Raw genomic sequence first — 13,913 nt, 5'->3', positions numbered from 1 at the left:
ATGGCATTAAGATCTTCCTCAAGTGGAACTAAAGAGCTCAGCATTAAAGAGTCCCAAACCAGAAGTGCACACAACTGCTGTTTGTATTGTAATTATGTGGAAAGGGTTGTCCACATACTTTTGACCATATATGGAAGTTCCTGATTTATTGTACATGTAAAGGCGCAAAATTAAAAAGGCTCACCCTTATCATGGTGTTTCGAAAGTTAGTTGAGTGTAATGTGATTTTAAATTCATAACACTTGTTATTGTTGTTGTTGTTTTAAAGAGTGAGGGGTTGTAGTGAACACCCAGGAGATAAACATGTATAATTAGCAGACACATGTATGTTTCCATTACAGGAGAATGTTAAGTTCCAGGCACAGATAAGAAGACCGGAAAAATTACAACTTTGTTAACAAATAGGAAAACATGAACATCCTTTTTAGGTGAAAGATAACCAAAGAGTGTGTCTCCAGATAATGAAGCTGTTTTAAATGAGCTGCACCCTCACGAAAACCTTGCTCAGCTTACCAAAATAAAACAATTGGTGCGTGCACACGCGCGCGCGCGCGCACCCACTCCTACTCTAGACAATAAAACTACACATCAAAAGAAGACGACACAGGCTTCTGCTGAACACAACCATCACTGTAATGGCTGTAAAAAGACGATAAACAGAGCAGCAACTATCTGCAATGGCATATCTTTCTGCCCCTTTTTTCTTTATTTTGCAACTTCCGTCACTCTCCAAACAGGCTTAGAGCTCCTTTTTTCCCTGCATAAGGGGGTATTTTTAATTCTTAAGCGAGGGATTGGTCACACTTCGTCTCATTAGCATGAGGAGCTGTATAAACCCCGCCACTGCAGAATTTTGAGCTGTGTTGAAGGCGAGGCAACAAGCGTGTCTGACTGGCTGGCTGCGCGCGAGGAGCTGAGGAGTAACTTTCACTTCCAGCACAGTTCAGCTCATAAGCGCGCGAGCTTGTATGGAGAGCTCACTCCAGAGGTGAAACCGGTCTGTTCGGCGCGCAATGAGGCTGCTTACGGAGGGGGAGAAGATGCTACGCGGAAGGTTTATAACTTATTGGCACCGGTGGATTTTTATATTCTTCGTTTTTCAGTTTTTATTTGCGTCACCGGCTCGGACCGAGGGAAATACTGTTCGATACCAGACCAATGAGGAGGACGCGCCAGGTACAGTCATCGGAAACCTCGCCAAGGACATGTCCTTGAGTCTGTCTCACTCCTCCAAGACCAATTTCAGGATGATGAAACAATTCAACGACTCATTCATCAGGGTGCGAGAAAGCGACGGGCAGCTCTCCGTCGGGGAACGAATTGACAGAGAGAGAATCTGCAGACACACTCTTCAGTGTCTCATCACTTTTGACGTGGTTAATTTCTCCAAAGATCGCTACAAATTGATCCACGTGCAAGTGGAGATAAAGGACATTAATGACAACTCTCCGGAGTTTCCAAACAAGGAATCTATAGTGGAAATCTCGGAGAACGCAGCCGTGGGCTCCCGCATCCCTTTGGACCCGGCTGTGGACGCGGACGTGGGGTCTAACTACATCCAAAGCTACCAAATATCTGTCAACAGTCACTTCACCATTGATGTGCTCCTGAGAGCGGATGGGGTTAAATATGCGGAATTGGTGCTAATGAAGGAGCTAGACAGGGAGACTCAGTCGTTATACACAGTGGAGCTGGTCGCCACAGACGGAGGGAACCCGTACAGATCCGGGTCAACAAAAATAACCATCAGAGTGACTGACTTTAACGACAATAGTCCCGTTTTTGACCAGAATAGTTTCTCTGTCAGTTTGCCCGAGGACGCACAGGTTGGCACAGTGATCCTGGACCTAAACGCAGTGGATGCAGACGAGGGTTCAAACGGAGAGGTCGTGTACGGGTTTGGAAAGCAGGTTTCTCATGAGATCAGAGAACTTTTCCAAGTGGATAATAAATCAGGGCGCTTGACGCTCAAGAGCCCCGTGGATTTCGAGGACAAAAGCACCTACGAGCTAGACGTGCAGGCGACAGATCTGGGACCGAACCCGACCCCCTCCGTGTGTAAAATCATCATTCACGTGTCAGACGTTAATGACAATGCCCCAGAAATCAGCATCACCCCGATGACCTCCATCGCGACGGGCGTTGCGCACATCAGCGAGGCGGCAGACAAGGACAGTCTGGTGGCGCTGATCAGCACCATGGACAGAGACGCGGGTGTGAACAGCCAGGTCCACTGCACGCTATACGGACACGATCACTTCAAGCTACGGCAAGCTTACGAGGACAGCTACATGATAGTCACGGCTGCAGCCTTAGACAGGGAGAGGATTAGTGAGTACAACCTGACAGTCATGGCTGAGGATTTCGGGTCACCTCCGCTGAGAAAGATCACCCAGTTCACCATCAGACTCACCGATGAGAATGACAACGCCCCTCACTTTTCTAAATCTGTGTATGAAGTTTCAGTGGTGGAAAATAACCCCCCTGGAGCTTATATCACCACCGTAGAGGCAAAGGACGCAGATTTAGGCAACAATGGGAAAATCACATACAGGCTGGTGGATGGGGTTATAATGGGCTCTCCTGTGAACACCTTTGTGTCTTTAAACTCAGTTTCAGGCTCTATTTATGCACTGAGAAGTTTTAATTACGAAGTGATGAAACTGCTAGACATACACGTCCAAGCGAGCGATGGGGGGTCACCACAGCTGCAGAGCACAGCTGTCATCAGGCTCAAAATAGTCGATCAGAATGACAACCAGCCTTCGATCATACAGCCGCCGCTTTACAAAGGATCTGCAGAGGTTTTCCTGCCTAAAGACGCACCTGCAGGTTACGTGGTGACACAGATCAAGGCCACAGATGCTGATGAGGGTGTTAACGCGCAGCTGTCCTATAAAATCACAGAGGGGGGACACCTGGGCTTCTCCGTCAACAAGGACACAGGGAAGGTGCACGTGAGCCGACAGCTGACGTATGATCTCACAGATAATGTCAAAGTGACAGTGGCGGTCAGCGACAATGGATCCCCCGCGCTCACCTCCACAGCCATTATACACTTCAGCTTCATAGAAGGAGCTCTACCCAGCATGCCTTCCTTGGCTCAAGATGGCAGCGAGGAGCCTTTTGAATGGGACACGTCCATAGCCATCATCATCGTCCTGGCGGGGAGCTGCTCCCTCCTTCTGCTGGCGATCATTCTCATCACAACCATTTGCAGCCGGCGGAAAAAGGAGACCAGGGAGGGGGGGTACGAGGAGAAAGAAGACACACCAAATGTGGAGAAAGTGGAGAGCGGTCACATTGATTCATTGATTGCCAACCACAAAGGCAAAGTGTTTGATGCCCATCCATTTCCAGAGAAACCTCCATTGGCCAGCAGCAACACAGCAGAGGCAAGCTGTGAGGATGGCAGGCCGACAGCAGGCATCTTTGAGTCCAACAGCAGAACCATGGAGGGGAAATTAAAGGTAAAGTCGTTATTTTTCACAGATACTTCAAGTTTGTTCCACTCGTCCTTTGCATCGAGACTCACATTTCATGTCGGATGCGTTTTCTTTTTATCATTGCAGGGTTATTCCACGCTGCCGGGATACGGGAAGGAAACAGTGAGGCCGATAACGATATGGAAGGGTAATTCATTCACGACAATCTCAGCGAGGGATCCACACATCAGCGGCAAGGACAGTGGGAAGGGAGACAGCGACTTCAATGACAGTGACTCGGATATAAGTGGGGATGTGCACAAGAAGGAGTCACCTCCGACGAACAGTAAGTGTCGATAAGCAGAAGAAAAAGTAAATAGAAAATTGATTGTAAAGAGGAATTAGGAGGGTTACATTTCAATCTAATGTAATATGCAGATAGTAGACATTTAGACGAATGCATTTTCTAACCAACTTGAAACATAATAAGTATGATTATCTGATTCTGCAGGTCTCTGGGCGTGCACGAGCGAGTGCAAAGTGTTGGGACACTCAGACCGCTGCTGGAGCCCCTCAGCCACAAGGCCCAACACCAGCATGGCCTGTGCGCCGCATCTGTCCACGTTCTCCAAGACTGCTTCACTTCCCCGGGACAGCAGAAGAGAAAACTACTACCCAGCTCACCTACCCAAAACCAACGGCCTGCAGAGCGTGTACGAAAAAGTGCAACACCAGGAGTTTGATTACATCCTGGTCGGTCCGCCCACGCCGGCCAGGATACAGGAGACGGATGAGATATCCATCCCAGAGTACACAAACTCTTAAAGACCCTTTAAAGGGAGGATTCTGTCTTTCTACTGTACAGTGCTTTTATGTTCCCTGACTCTACTATGTTGGATTGTTGCAGTGTTTTGTAGTACGTCGTGTCTTTTGGCTCATATAAGACTGTTCATTGTATCATGTGTAATATGCAAGATTTTGTACATTGATAATATATTTTTCATAATGATTCAGTGTAAAGAATTTTATTATGACTTTTCAAGAGCATGTGTTACTATTTAAAGGGCATGACCCATGGACATTTCGCCTGGAACGGAAACAATCAATATGAAAGGATACCATGTTTGTGGTAGATTTTGTCACATTGTTGCACAAATAAACAGTTTAAAGATTTCTTGCTGTTAAAAATGGAGATATCTCAGCTCACGTGACTCAATATAGGAGAAGGAACAACCTATTGTCCAGAGGAAATAATCAGAAAATATACACATCACCTCAATTAGCCAGCTGAATGCATTTCATTTGCCTTAAAGGCTGCAGTAAATAAAATGTTCTCCTCAAACGATCAGAGCTAAATTGATAAGCAAATGTCATATTCTATTCATGGAGCACAATGTAGCTTCACTGCTGCCTCAAATTGCATGCAAATACTGCATTGCTAATCAAATGCTGCTATAATTACATGTTTTTCAAAGGTCAAAGAATCCCTTCACCTTTCCTGATTGCCTCCCGGCTTAACTAATCATCCCAAAAAAAAAAGGGGGTTCAACTGGTTTTCAAGCAACAGCAGCACCGCATGTTTGCACCCATTATTCTTCCTATGGCTTTTTTTAAAAGCCACAGTAACCTTTGACACAAAACTACCTTTCTCCTTCTGACAAGTCAGAACATTCATAATGAAGGAAAGATGTTTGTGTGTGTCTGCCACTGTGTATGAAAGTGCTGTTTTGAGGCACATTATAAATATTATAAAGACCTAAAAGGATTTCTGCATAAAAGTTTAACTACAAGTGCAATCTGTTCATTCCCACTGACACCTGAATGCCACACGGAAGTGAAGGAAATCATAATTGACATCTAACTATAAGAGACAGGTGGTTAAATGAAAGGCAAAGAAGGCAATCTATCTTTTATCTATACTGCTTATCCTGTTCAGGGTCATGGCAGGGCAGTTGGGGCCTATCCAAGCTTTCATTGGGCGAGAGGCGGGGGAAAAACCCCGGACTGATAGACGGTCAACCACAGCACTGACACATAGAGACAGACAACCTTTCACGCTCACTCACACCTTCAGGTAATTTCAGAGTCACCAATGAACCTAACAAGCATGTCTTTGGACTGTAGGAGGAAGCACAGAAAGGCCCACTATGTCCGCACCGGGGTTCACACTATGAACCTTCTAGCTGCATTGAAATATTCCCTGAAATCACTTTAATGTTTCCCTCCTAACACTGCCTTAAAGGAGAAGTTCGGTATTTTTAAACCTGGGCTCTATTTGTACAAATTTGGGTGTTGAAATGACTCATAGGAACAAAGACTTTTGGAATCGGTCCAGTAGATGTCCTCTGCCGTAGCCGCGATACAGCTGCAATGGCTGCAACATAATCCCCTGGGGCAATTGCGCTCGATCAAAGTACGTCCACTAAAAGTGCTTGTTTTTGCCTCTGACAGGCTCAGATTGTTACCCCAGGTGTCCCACAACAGTACAGAAATTATCCCTACAAAGATCGTCCTTGTTTAAAGAGTAATATCCTTTTTGTGTAACCAGAAACAGAAGTCTCGCTCAAGGAGAAGTCTCGCTCTGAAATCACGTGGCTGGTGAGATGTGAACAGGACGGTGGAAATGCGAGTTTTATTTGGAGAGAGGATTTGTTTACGTAGACGACTGCCAGCAGGAAAATGTTTTAAAAGCCATGGCTGAATATTGACATGATTTCGACGATGAAGATGAGGCATTTGAACCACCGTCCTGTTCAGGTAACATCTCACCACCCGTGAGATTTCAGAGCGAGACTTCTCCTTGAGCGAGACTTCTGATTCTGGTTACACAAAGGACCTTACTCTTTTAGAAAAGGACAATCTTTGTAGGGATCATTTCTGTAATGTTGTCGGACACCTGGGGTAACAATCTGAGCCTTTCAGAGGCCCAAACAAGCACTTTTAATGGACGTACTTTGATCGAGCGCAATTGCCCCAGTCCGTATCGCAGCTACGGCGGAGGCTACCTACAGGACCGATTCCAAAAGTTTTTGATCTTGAGTCATTTCAACACACAAATGTATAAAAATAGGGCCCAGGTTTAAAAATATCAAACTTCTCCTTTGAAGGCCAGTTAACAGCCTTTTAGCCAACCATTACATCACGTCCTGTATCACATGACACCAGCTAACCCTGCTTCTAAAGTCCAGTATTAGTGTGGCTCCACAGGATGTCCTCCACACTTTAGGCGACCTTCACATACAGGTAACATTCAGACGAAGAATTTGGCTGCAAGAATTTATATCAACTGTACGTCATTCACACTCAAACGTCAAAAAAAGCCTCCCGGTGGATATCCTGATTCTCCACAGAGCAGCATCAGTATCCGCGGAGGAGTTTTAGAGGACAACATGAGGGAGAATATGGAAAAAGTCCAAAACAGCACTCATGGATCTGCTTGTTTTGAACACTGCATGCCTCCGGTAAGAGCGGCTTAATAAGTTTTTTGATTGGAAACGTAAATGACATCCATGACATGCGAGGGAAACTTTAGTCTCTGCAAACTTTTTAAGGTTTCCAGGGATGTAATCAGCCGTCCTCGGTGAGTGACTTCTTGCTTTTGCATCTTGTGAAGGAACAAAGCGCGCCCAGCGCACCGGCCTCTGCTGCAGTCAGCCGCCTCCTGAGATGTGGAGCTGTGGCTCTCATTGTTGGCGCCGTGTTCATGTTGTGTGCATCCACGGCTGCTCTGTACCTGTGGAAAGTCAGCGATAAAAATGTAAGTGTCGAGGGAGGATTATGCTGCAGTTATTACATCAATGACAGATATATAAATGTGATTGCATGGAAGTAGATTATAGAAAAACCTCTTTATTAAAGGAATAAATCATCTTTTATTTCCTCTACAATACATGCAAACTACATGAATTGGTCATGTTACTTTATTGCATCTTAGAAGTAATAGTGCAACATGTATTTGCATCCTGTTAAGCTCACCTTTAGGGCAAACATTCCCATCAAGGTCTGCAAAAGCCCCTCACGTCTTGCGGGATTTCTGTGAGAGAAGCAACACCTGCAATGAGCAACACGAGGCTTGTTTTTTCTTCACTTCTATTGTGTCTGCTAAAGTGAGATTTACATAACTAATCAGTCACTTTAACGTCCCACTTTCCCTGCCAGGTTTATAACGTTCGCTACAGTATGAACATCAACGGCGAGGTACGGGAGGGATCCGTGGAAATCGATTCTGACAACAACCTGGAGCGATTTAAAACTGGGATCGGAGCAGAGGAAGCTGTAGAGATTCATGACTTTCAAATTGTGAGCGAGTTTGTCCTCCTTCTTCTTTCGTCTTCTTCCTGAGGTGGTTCAGCGGAGACTTTCTGTGTGCTTAGCAAAAGTAGCAAAGCCGTGAGTGTAAACATTGCATTTCTGTGATTTTTTTTTTGGTGCAGGGAATAACCGGAATCCGCTTCTTTGGAGGAGACAAGTGCTATATAAAATCCCAAATCAAAGCCAGCCTTCCACACATGGGAGCTCACAACAAAGAGGCGCTGATGTTTGACCTGGTACATATACAATACTTGCAGCAAATTGGAAAGAGAGAAAAGGGTGTTCTGCTTGCTTTTAACATTGTCATTTCTTTTTTCTTGCTTAGTGTTTCAAGGGCATTATTGTATTTCTCCTGACAGACAGATGAAATCATGCCAGTGAGGTTTGATGAGGAGTTCCTTATTTGGGTTGCTGCCGAGCAGCCGCTGAAGGACACCGCCTTTCTGAGCAACAAGATTCTGAATCTTTGTGGGGAGCTTCCCGTCTACTGGCTCCAACCTATCTATCCAAAAGGTTAACTTCTTCTTTTCTTTTGCTATTATGTACAAAATCACTCTATTTTTGATTCATAGGAGCCGTAAAATTGGCCCGATTACTGGACATCCTTTCTTAGTTTTCCAACTTTAGTCCGCGGCTGCCCTGCTTCTCTGTTGACACACTTGTTCAATTTATAATCTTGTCTACAAAGTTGGTGAAACACTTGAACATCTTGAACACAAACTACATTTAGAGCCGACACTTAAAAAAAAAAAAGAGTCTCCAGTCTTGTATCAAAAAAGAATGATGCTGAAATATGCAAGACTGCTTGAAATCACGGCTGCTAATTGAATTATTCAGGACATCCGAGACAGCCCCGGCTATGTAGGATTGAGCTCTGAGGACATGTATGGCATCTTGTGGATGTTGACCCAATACTCTCGCCTCCTGTGGCCTGCTGTAACAGATGGGGAGAGGAGCAAGAGAGACACACAGCGAGCCAAGCGGCAGTTTAACATGGAGGAGTCGGAGGCAGCTGCTGAGGAGAGGGACCCCGTGAGTCACGCAGAGGATGACATCTCCAGAGTGGTGAAGGAGGAAGAAGAGGAGGAGGAGGGGGCGCAGTCGACTGCGGGGTCCGGGTACAATCCTGAAAACCCCTATCACGTGGGTACCGACTTCATCAACAGCACTGTTTATGATAAACAAGGCTGGTGATTAACTATCAAGAGGCGCTTTATGTGCCCTGCAGCACGCCTTACAGGAGCATTATGAATTTAAGCTTCTCTGTTTTGTCAACACTTTAACATAAGACTTCATAACTGCAGCCGTGTTTAGACTCTCACAGAACTAGATGTAAATGTTGTGGAAAAGTGCTAAACTGGATGCTACGCTGCTAATGCTGTGGAGCAGGTGTCATATTAGCGGCTGTAATCACAGGTCACCGGGGTAACAGCTGCCAATTCAAGTCAATGAACTTCCGAACTAAAGCGGAAAATTCCCACCGGTTATAAAAATTCATGCCGCCTCAGAGAGGGAGGTGCAGTCACATGTTTGGGAGGATGAGAAGTTTTTGAAAACATTTGAATTGCAAATGAGCATGAATTAAGAAAAAGAAGCCTTTTTTTAAAATTAACACTGCTTTTAAAAAACTGCAGCGCAGCAGCAGCAGCATCAGCAGCGGAGGCGCCAGGGAGGAAGCTGCCGTGACCTTTGACACCATGCTGGACCACCAGGGGATCTGCTGCTCAGAATGCCAACGCAGCTACACTCACTGTCAGAGAGTCTGCGAGCCCCTGCGTGGCTACTGGCCCTGGCCGTATAACTACAGAGGGTGCCAGGTAGCCTGCCGAGTCATTATGCCCTGTCGCTGGTGGGTCGCACGCATATTGGGTATTGTGTAAGAACGCACGCAACACTCGTGAGGAAACAAATCTTTTTTTAAAGACCCTCGAGGTCTCTAAACTTTCAGCTTCTGTCCAGATATTTATTTCCTTTGTGTTGGACTGTGAATACAGCCAGAAAGCTGCGCCTGTTAGCATGAAATGCACACCATGATGTATAATTATCCTCAATTTAACACTAAAGACAGTTGAATTTGCATATAAACTGGTGCTTTCTCTTTATAGGCAGACATTTCTTCTTCACATATACGGAATGCCATATTTCTATTTACAGCAACAAACCCCACAAATGAGCTTTTTTTTTTCATCATGCAGAGCCACGGCTTAATGCACGCTACTATGTTTAATGGAAGGTATGGGACTGAATCCAGAGGCTCAGCAGATCATGTACCTTTTCTGACTGAGTAGGCTTCAATAAATTCTAATTACAGTATATGCAGGCTTTGATGTGGATGTTTTTTTGTGTCACATCTTGTTTCCATGGTTCCACTGGGTGCTTTTCTGATAAAACTGAAGTGACAGCAATGGTTGCCATAACTTCCATTCACAGCTCAGAATCACTTTGAGGGCATTGCAATTTGTGCACACTGACATCTGCATTGATGTGGACTAATGCGAGATGAGTGTCATGGCAGTGATGGAAAACATTTCCATAAAAGTGACATTTTTATTAAATAAATAAGTATTTTTTTCCCCTCTATGAAAGAGGGAGATGTGTTGATGCTTGGATGCAAAATAACATGATCACAGACAGGCTTTTATTTGATCACATCTGTTATTAGGGCTCGTGTTGTAGGCTATTATGAACACCTCAAAATCAAAAGAAATCAGATTACTATCGCTAAAGCCATATGCCAACTTTCTAAATAATTGAAAGGAGCCATGTTGCGATCAAGCCGATTTCACAGAGGGTGATCCGGGCACATCAAATTACAACAGATGTGAAATTGCACCATATCTGCCACTAAAGCCGCATTGAAACTCTGCAGCAGTGTGAGGAAACAACACAAAGAGATGCTTGTCTCTTTGCTTGGAGATCTTTCCTGGTTTTCACGGGGGTAGAGGTGCTTATCACATCTGCGGTGCTGATAAGACGGCCTCTGTGCTTCCGTAGGCTATATAATATTAATCCCTCTCCCACGTCTGCAGATGCACTTAAAGGAAGGTGACAAGCATGACATATCCAGGACCTCCTGATGGCTCGTGCTCCGGAGTGCAGCCGCTAAAAGAACCCCGAGTACCCTCAAGTGATGTAAATTTGCAGGGGGGAGTCCAATTTCCATCACAGCACTGTCACTGCCATGGTCATTAAACTAAATCATCCCGCTGTGTGTCACACGGCTCACATTTTAAAGTCCCCTCAATAATGGAGTTATACTTGGACTGCAGATTGCAGCACAACAGTGAACGTCTGACCTGACAGCAGCTGTGCGGGAACCATGCGCATTACTTCATCTTGAGAAATCACAGGCACACAAGAGACACCTTGGAATTATTCATTAATTTGGGGAACTTTATGTTTCTTTCTCGCGCTGGCTTTGATGCAACAGGACTATATGTAATCTCTAAAGTTAGCTGCGGAAAATTTAAATATGATGTGTTATGTGCCTGTTGCTGGCGGCGGCTTCCTCGGGTTTCACTCAGAATGTGTTGATACAGCAGCACAAGACAAAGAGCTCTGAGTCTGAGCTAGACAAAAGGAGATGAAAAACACAAAGCAGGAAAAAAAAGGGGGGGAAAAAACACATCACCACAAGCAACAACTCAAAATGGCATTTAAAGTGAGAAAAAACACATAGCTCAGAACAACAGCAGTTTTGTTATCCCGAGGCCCTGTTTCTAAAAAACTTGTTTCCTTTTGCCATTCCTCCCCTAAAGAAGAGAAATGTACCCCATTGAGGAGAAAAGACGAATGTGTTGGGGAGCAGATTCGGTGTGTGTGAGACAGTGGTGCCTTTTTGTTTGTCTCCCCTCTGGAGCCGGGCTTACCCTGGGAGCCCTGCAGGCCGGGGAACAAACAGAGCTTTGTGAGCACTGACCCACTGTGCCCAGCGGCCAGACTGCAAACCTCCACTCCTGTGCTAATAGGAAAAACCACAGCAGAGAAGTCCGCAGCAGCTTTCTCGCATCCACCTGCGCTTTCATCATCGCCCATCAAAACAAGCACAGTGAGGCAGGGTGCTGCGGTGCTCTGGTGACCGCCAAATCAAAAGCCTTTTCACCAACATCCAGCCGGCGCGGTACATCCAGGAAGCCTCGCTTCAGATTATTTGGCTGCATGGATTTGCGCTAATCAAGCTTGTGCACTCACTACACGAGCACTATAAATACGTCAATACCCCACTGTCATAAATTTGCCTGCTGTTGCCCAGGAGGCATTAGAAGTGTGAACACAAGTGTGAAGTGAACCACTCTAGCAAACGCTGTCCTACATTTGATTGCATGTTTTCCATTACATCCAGACATGAATGAAATAAACAGGAGTGACAGTCCATTTTGCACCTTAACCCGAACACAGAAACCCTTTTAGGTTTAGCTCATTATGTTTTTCTGCTAGAAAGCACTGCAATACGTTTATGGATGCTGGCGTGGTGAAAGACCTGTAACCCACAGTTTTGCATCGGCAATAACAACCCATGCAGGCAGCGAGAATTTGTCTTTTCTTCTCTCCTGAAATAACATAGCTGGACGAGAGGGAGGAGGGAGCGGGGGCCTCTGGTACAAGGCTTAAATGCTTTTTAATCCCATGGTTGAGTGACCACTTGCAGCTCTGCCCAGTAGTCTAACTCTGCCTGCCATTCGCAGGTCCCTCTGAAGTTTCCTCGCCATTGGCTGGAGCCTGCGTGACTCTCTCTCTCTCTCGCTCTCTCACCCTCCTATTTAGTATGCAAACCCCAAATGGCCATTAATTATATGCCTGCCGGTATTGTATTAGGAAGCCTGCCTTGTTTATTTCGCTAAGTTAAAGCTGTAAATACGGTCCACAGGCCTACCTGCATTCAGTGAATTACACTTTCGATGCCGTGAAACATTATAGCAATTCCCCCAGGGGACTCAATTACTCTGCTCACACTACAGGGATTTTTTTTCTGTGTATTGCACTAGGTTGCATGGTGTCCTTGCTGCACTCAAATAGGAAACCTGTAGTATGGTGCAGGTCTAAATTGGACACAGAGCTGGGGTTTGCACCATTGTTTTTTCCACACTGTATATGTGACAGTTAGCGTGATGGAGGCAGTGGATGTCAAGAGTTCCTCACAAGAGGTGGGCAGTTATCTTTATAACACAGCAGGCACGGGCTCTCTCAGAGGATGCTGGGAAACCAACAACACAACAACACATCATCATTTTTTAACCCTGTGAGTGAAATAAAATCCAGGCCAATAAGATCCATATTAAAAAAAAAAAGTCACAATACTCTCTCAAATGTGGCATCCATCAAAGCTTCAGTCACCGCAGGATGTACCCCAGAACGTACACATCCTCTGGTGGGGTGCTTAAAAAAGAGCTATAGATAGCTCAAAGCCAAATCAAATCAAGACTTCACATCTACAAACCGTAAAAAAAGAAACCCGGCTCCTCCACAAAGCAATGTCAAGAGGCTTGCCACATGAAAGCAGAAGTTGTCCAAAGAGTTGTGGGAAGTACTGACAAAGTTTATGAGGAAAAAAAGTCAATGTGTTTTTTAATCCTCAGCAGCACGTGCAACAATGAGGGAGCCTGAGCCTTTAGATATGCCACCCCGGGGCCAGGCTCTATACTTAAGGCTTACAACAGCCTCATTATCTCCCTCAACTCACATCAGATCCGAGCAGCAGTTTGTCACAGGCAGGCTCCTCTCTGCCAGTAGGCATCAGACCAATCCTCCTGCAACACTACTGTACATAATTGCCATATGGACAGCATTTTGAGCCAGACTGAAGACTAAAAAGCCCTCCAGGCAGATTCCCCAGATAACTAAATGAATATTTTATCTCATTTCCATCTAATTTGCACCATATTATTATACAGAAGTGAAATTTTTAATTAATTGATAGAACAGATCAAACACAGGTTTACACTTTGATTTTGGGGAGCTGTTATTTTGATAATTTGCATGGCTCTTTTCGCACGCCAGGCCTTTTAATCTCCCTGAATTTTCAGCATCTCTATATAGAGGCACTATAATAAAACATACAGCAAATTAATAACTGTCAGCGCACATGAAATGCTTGTCTTGGTTGTGTGAGCGGTTCCAGTGAGAAGTCCTTCTACCTGCCACCCCACTGATTAATTAATTTCACAGTGTTTAATTAAA

The 13,913-nt window shown here is 45.1% G+C and overlaps 2 protein-coding genes across 2 annotated transcripts; both read left to right on the top strand.

Moving 5' to 3' along the window:
• The first annotated feature begins 1,107 nt into the window (after window positions 1-1,107).
• Window positions 1,108-4,580, top strand: LOC138592562 (protocadherin-8). Its single transcript, XM_069663395.1, has 3 exons — window positions 1,108-3,470; window positions 3,573-3,771; window positions 3,937-4,580. Exons 1-3 carry the CDS (start codon window positions 1,206-1,208, stop codon window positions 4,248-4,250), a joined length of 2,778 nt encoding a protein of 925 aa, XP_069519496.1. The 5' UTR covers window positions 1,108-1,205; the 3' UTR covers window positions 4,251-4,580.
• Window positions 4,581-6,814: 2,234 nt separating this feature from the next.
• On the top strand, window positions 6,815-9,616 carry cnmd (chondromodulin). Its single transcript, XM_069663705.1, has 7 exons — window positions 6,815-6,886; window positions 7,039-7,182; window positions 7,584-7,724; window positions 7,859-7,972; window positions 8,096-8,249; window positions 8,680-8,879; window positions 9,371-9,616. Exons 1-7 carry the CDS (start codon window positions 6,815-6,817, stop codon window positions 9,614-9,616), a joined length of 1,071 nt encoding a protein of 356 aa, XP_069519806.1.
• The last annotated feature ends 4,297 nt before the right edge of the window (window positions 9,617-13,913 follow it).

Source organism: Semicossyphus pulcher, unplaced genomic scaffold (assembly GCF_022749685.1).
Source record: "Semicossyphus pulcher isolate SPU_LCO1_2020_fin unplaced genomic scaffold, fSemPul1.0.p SCAF_15, whole genome shotgun sequence".
In the NCBI taxonomy this organism is placed as follows: Eukaryota; Metazoa; Chordata; class Actinopteri; order Labriformes; family Labridae; genus Semicossyphus; species Semicossyphus pulcher.
Note: the sequence above shows the minus strand (reverse complement) of the source record. Positions and strands in the feature narration are given on the sequence as shown.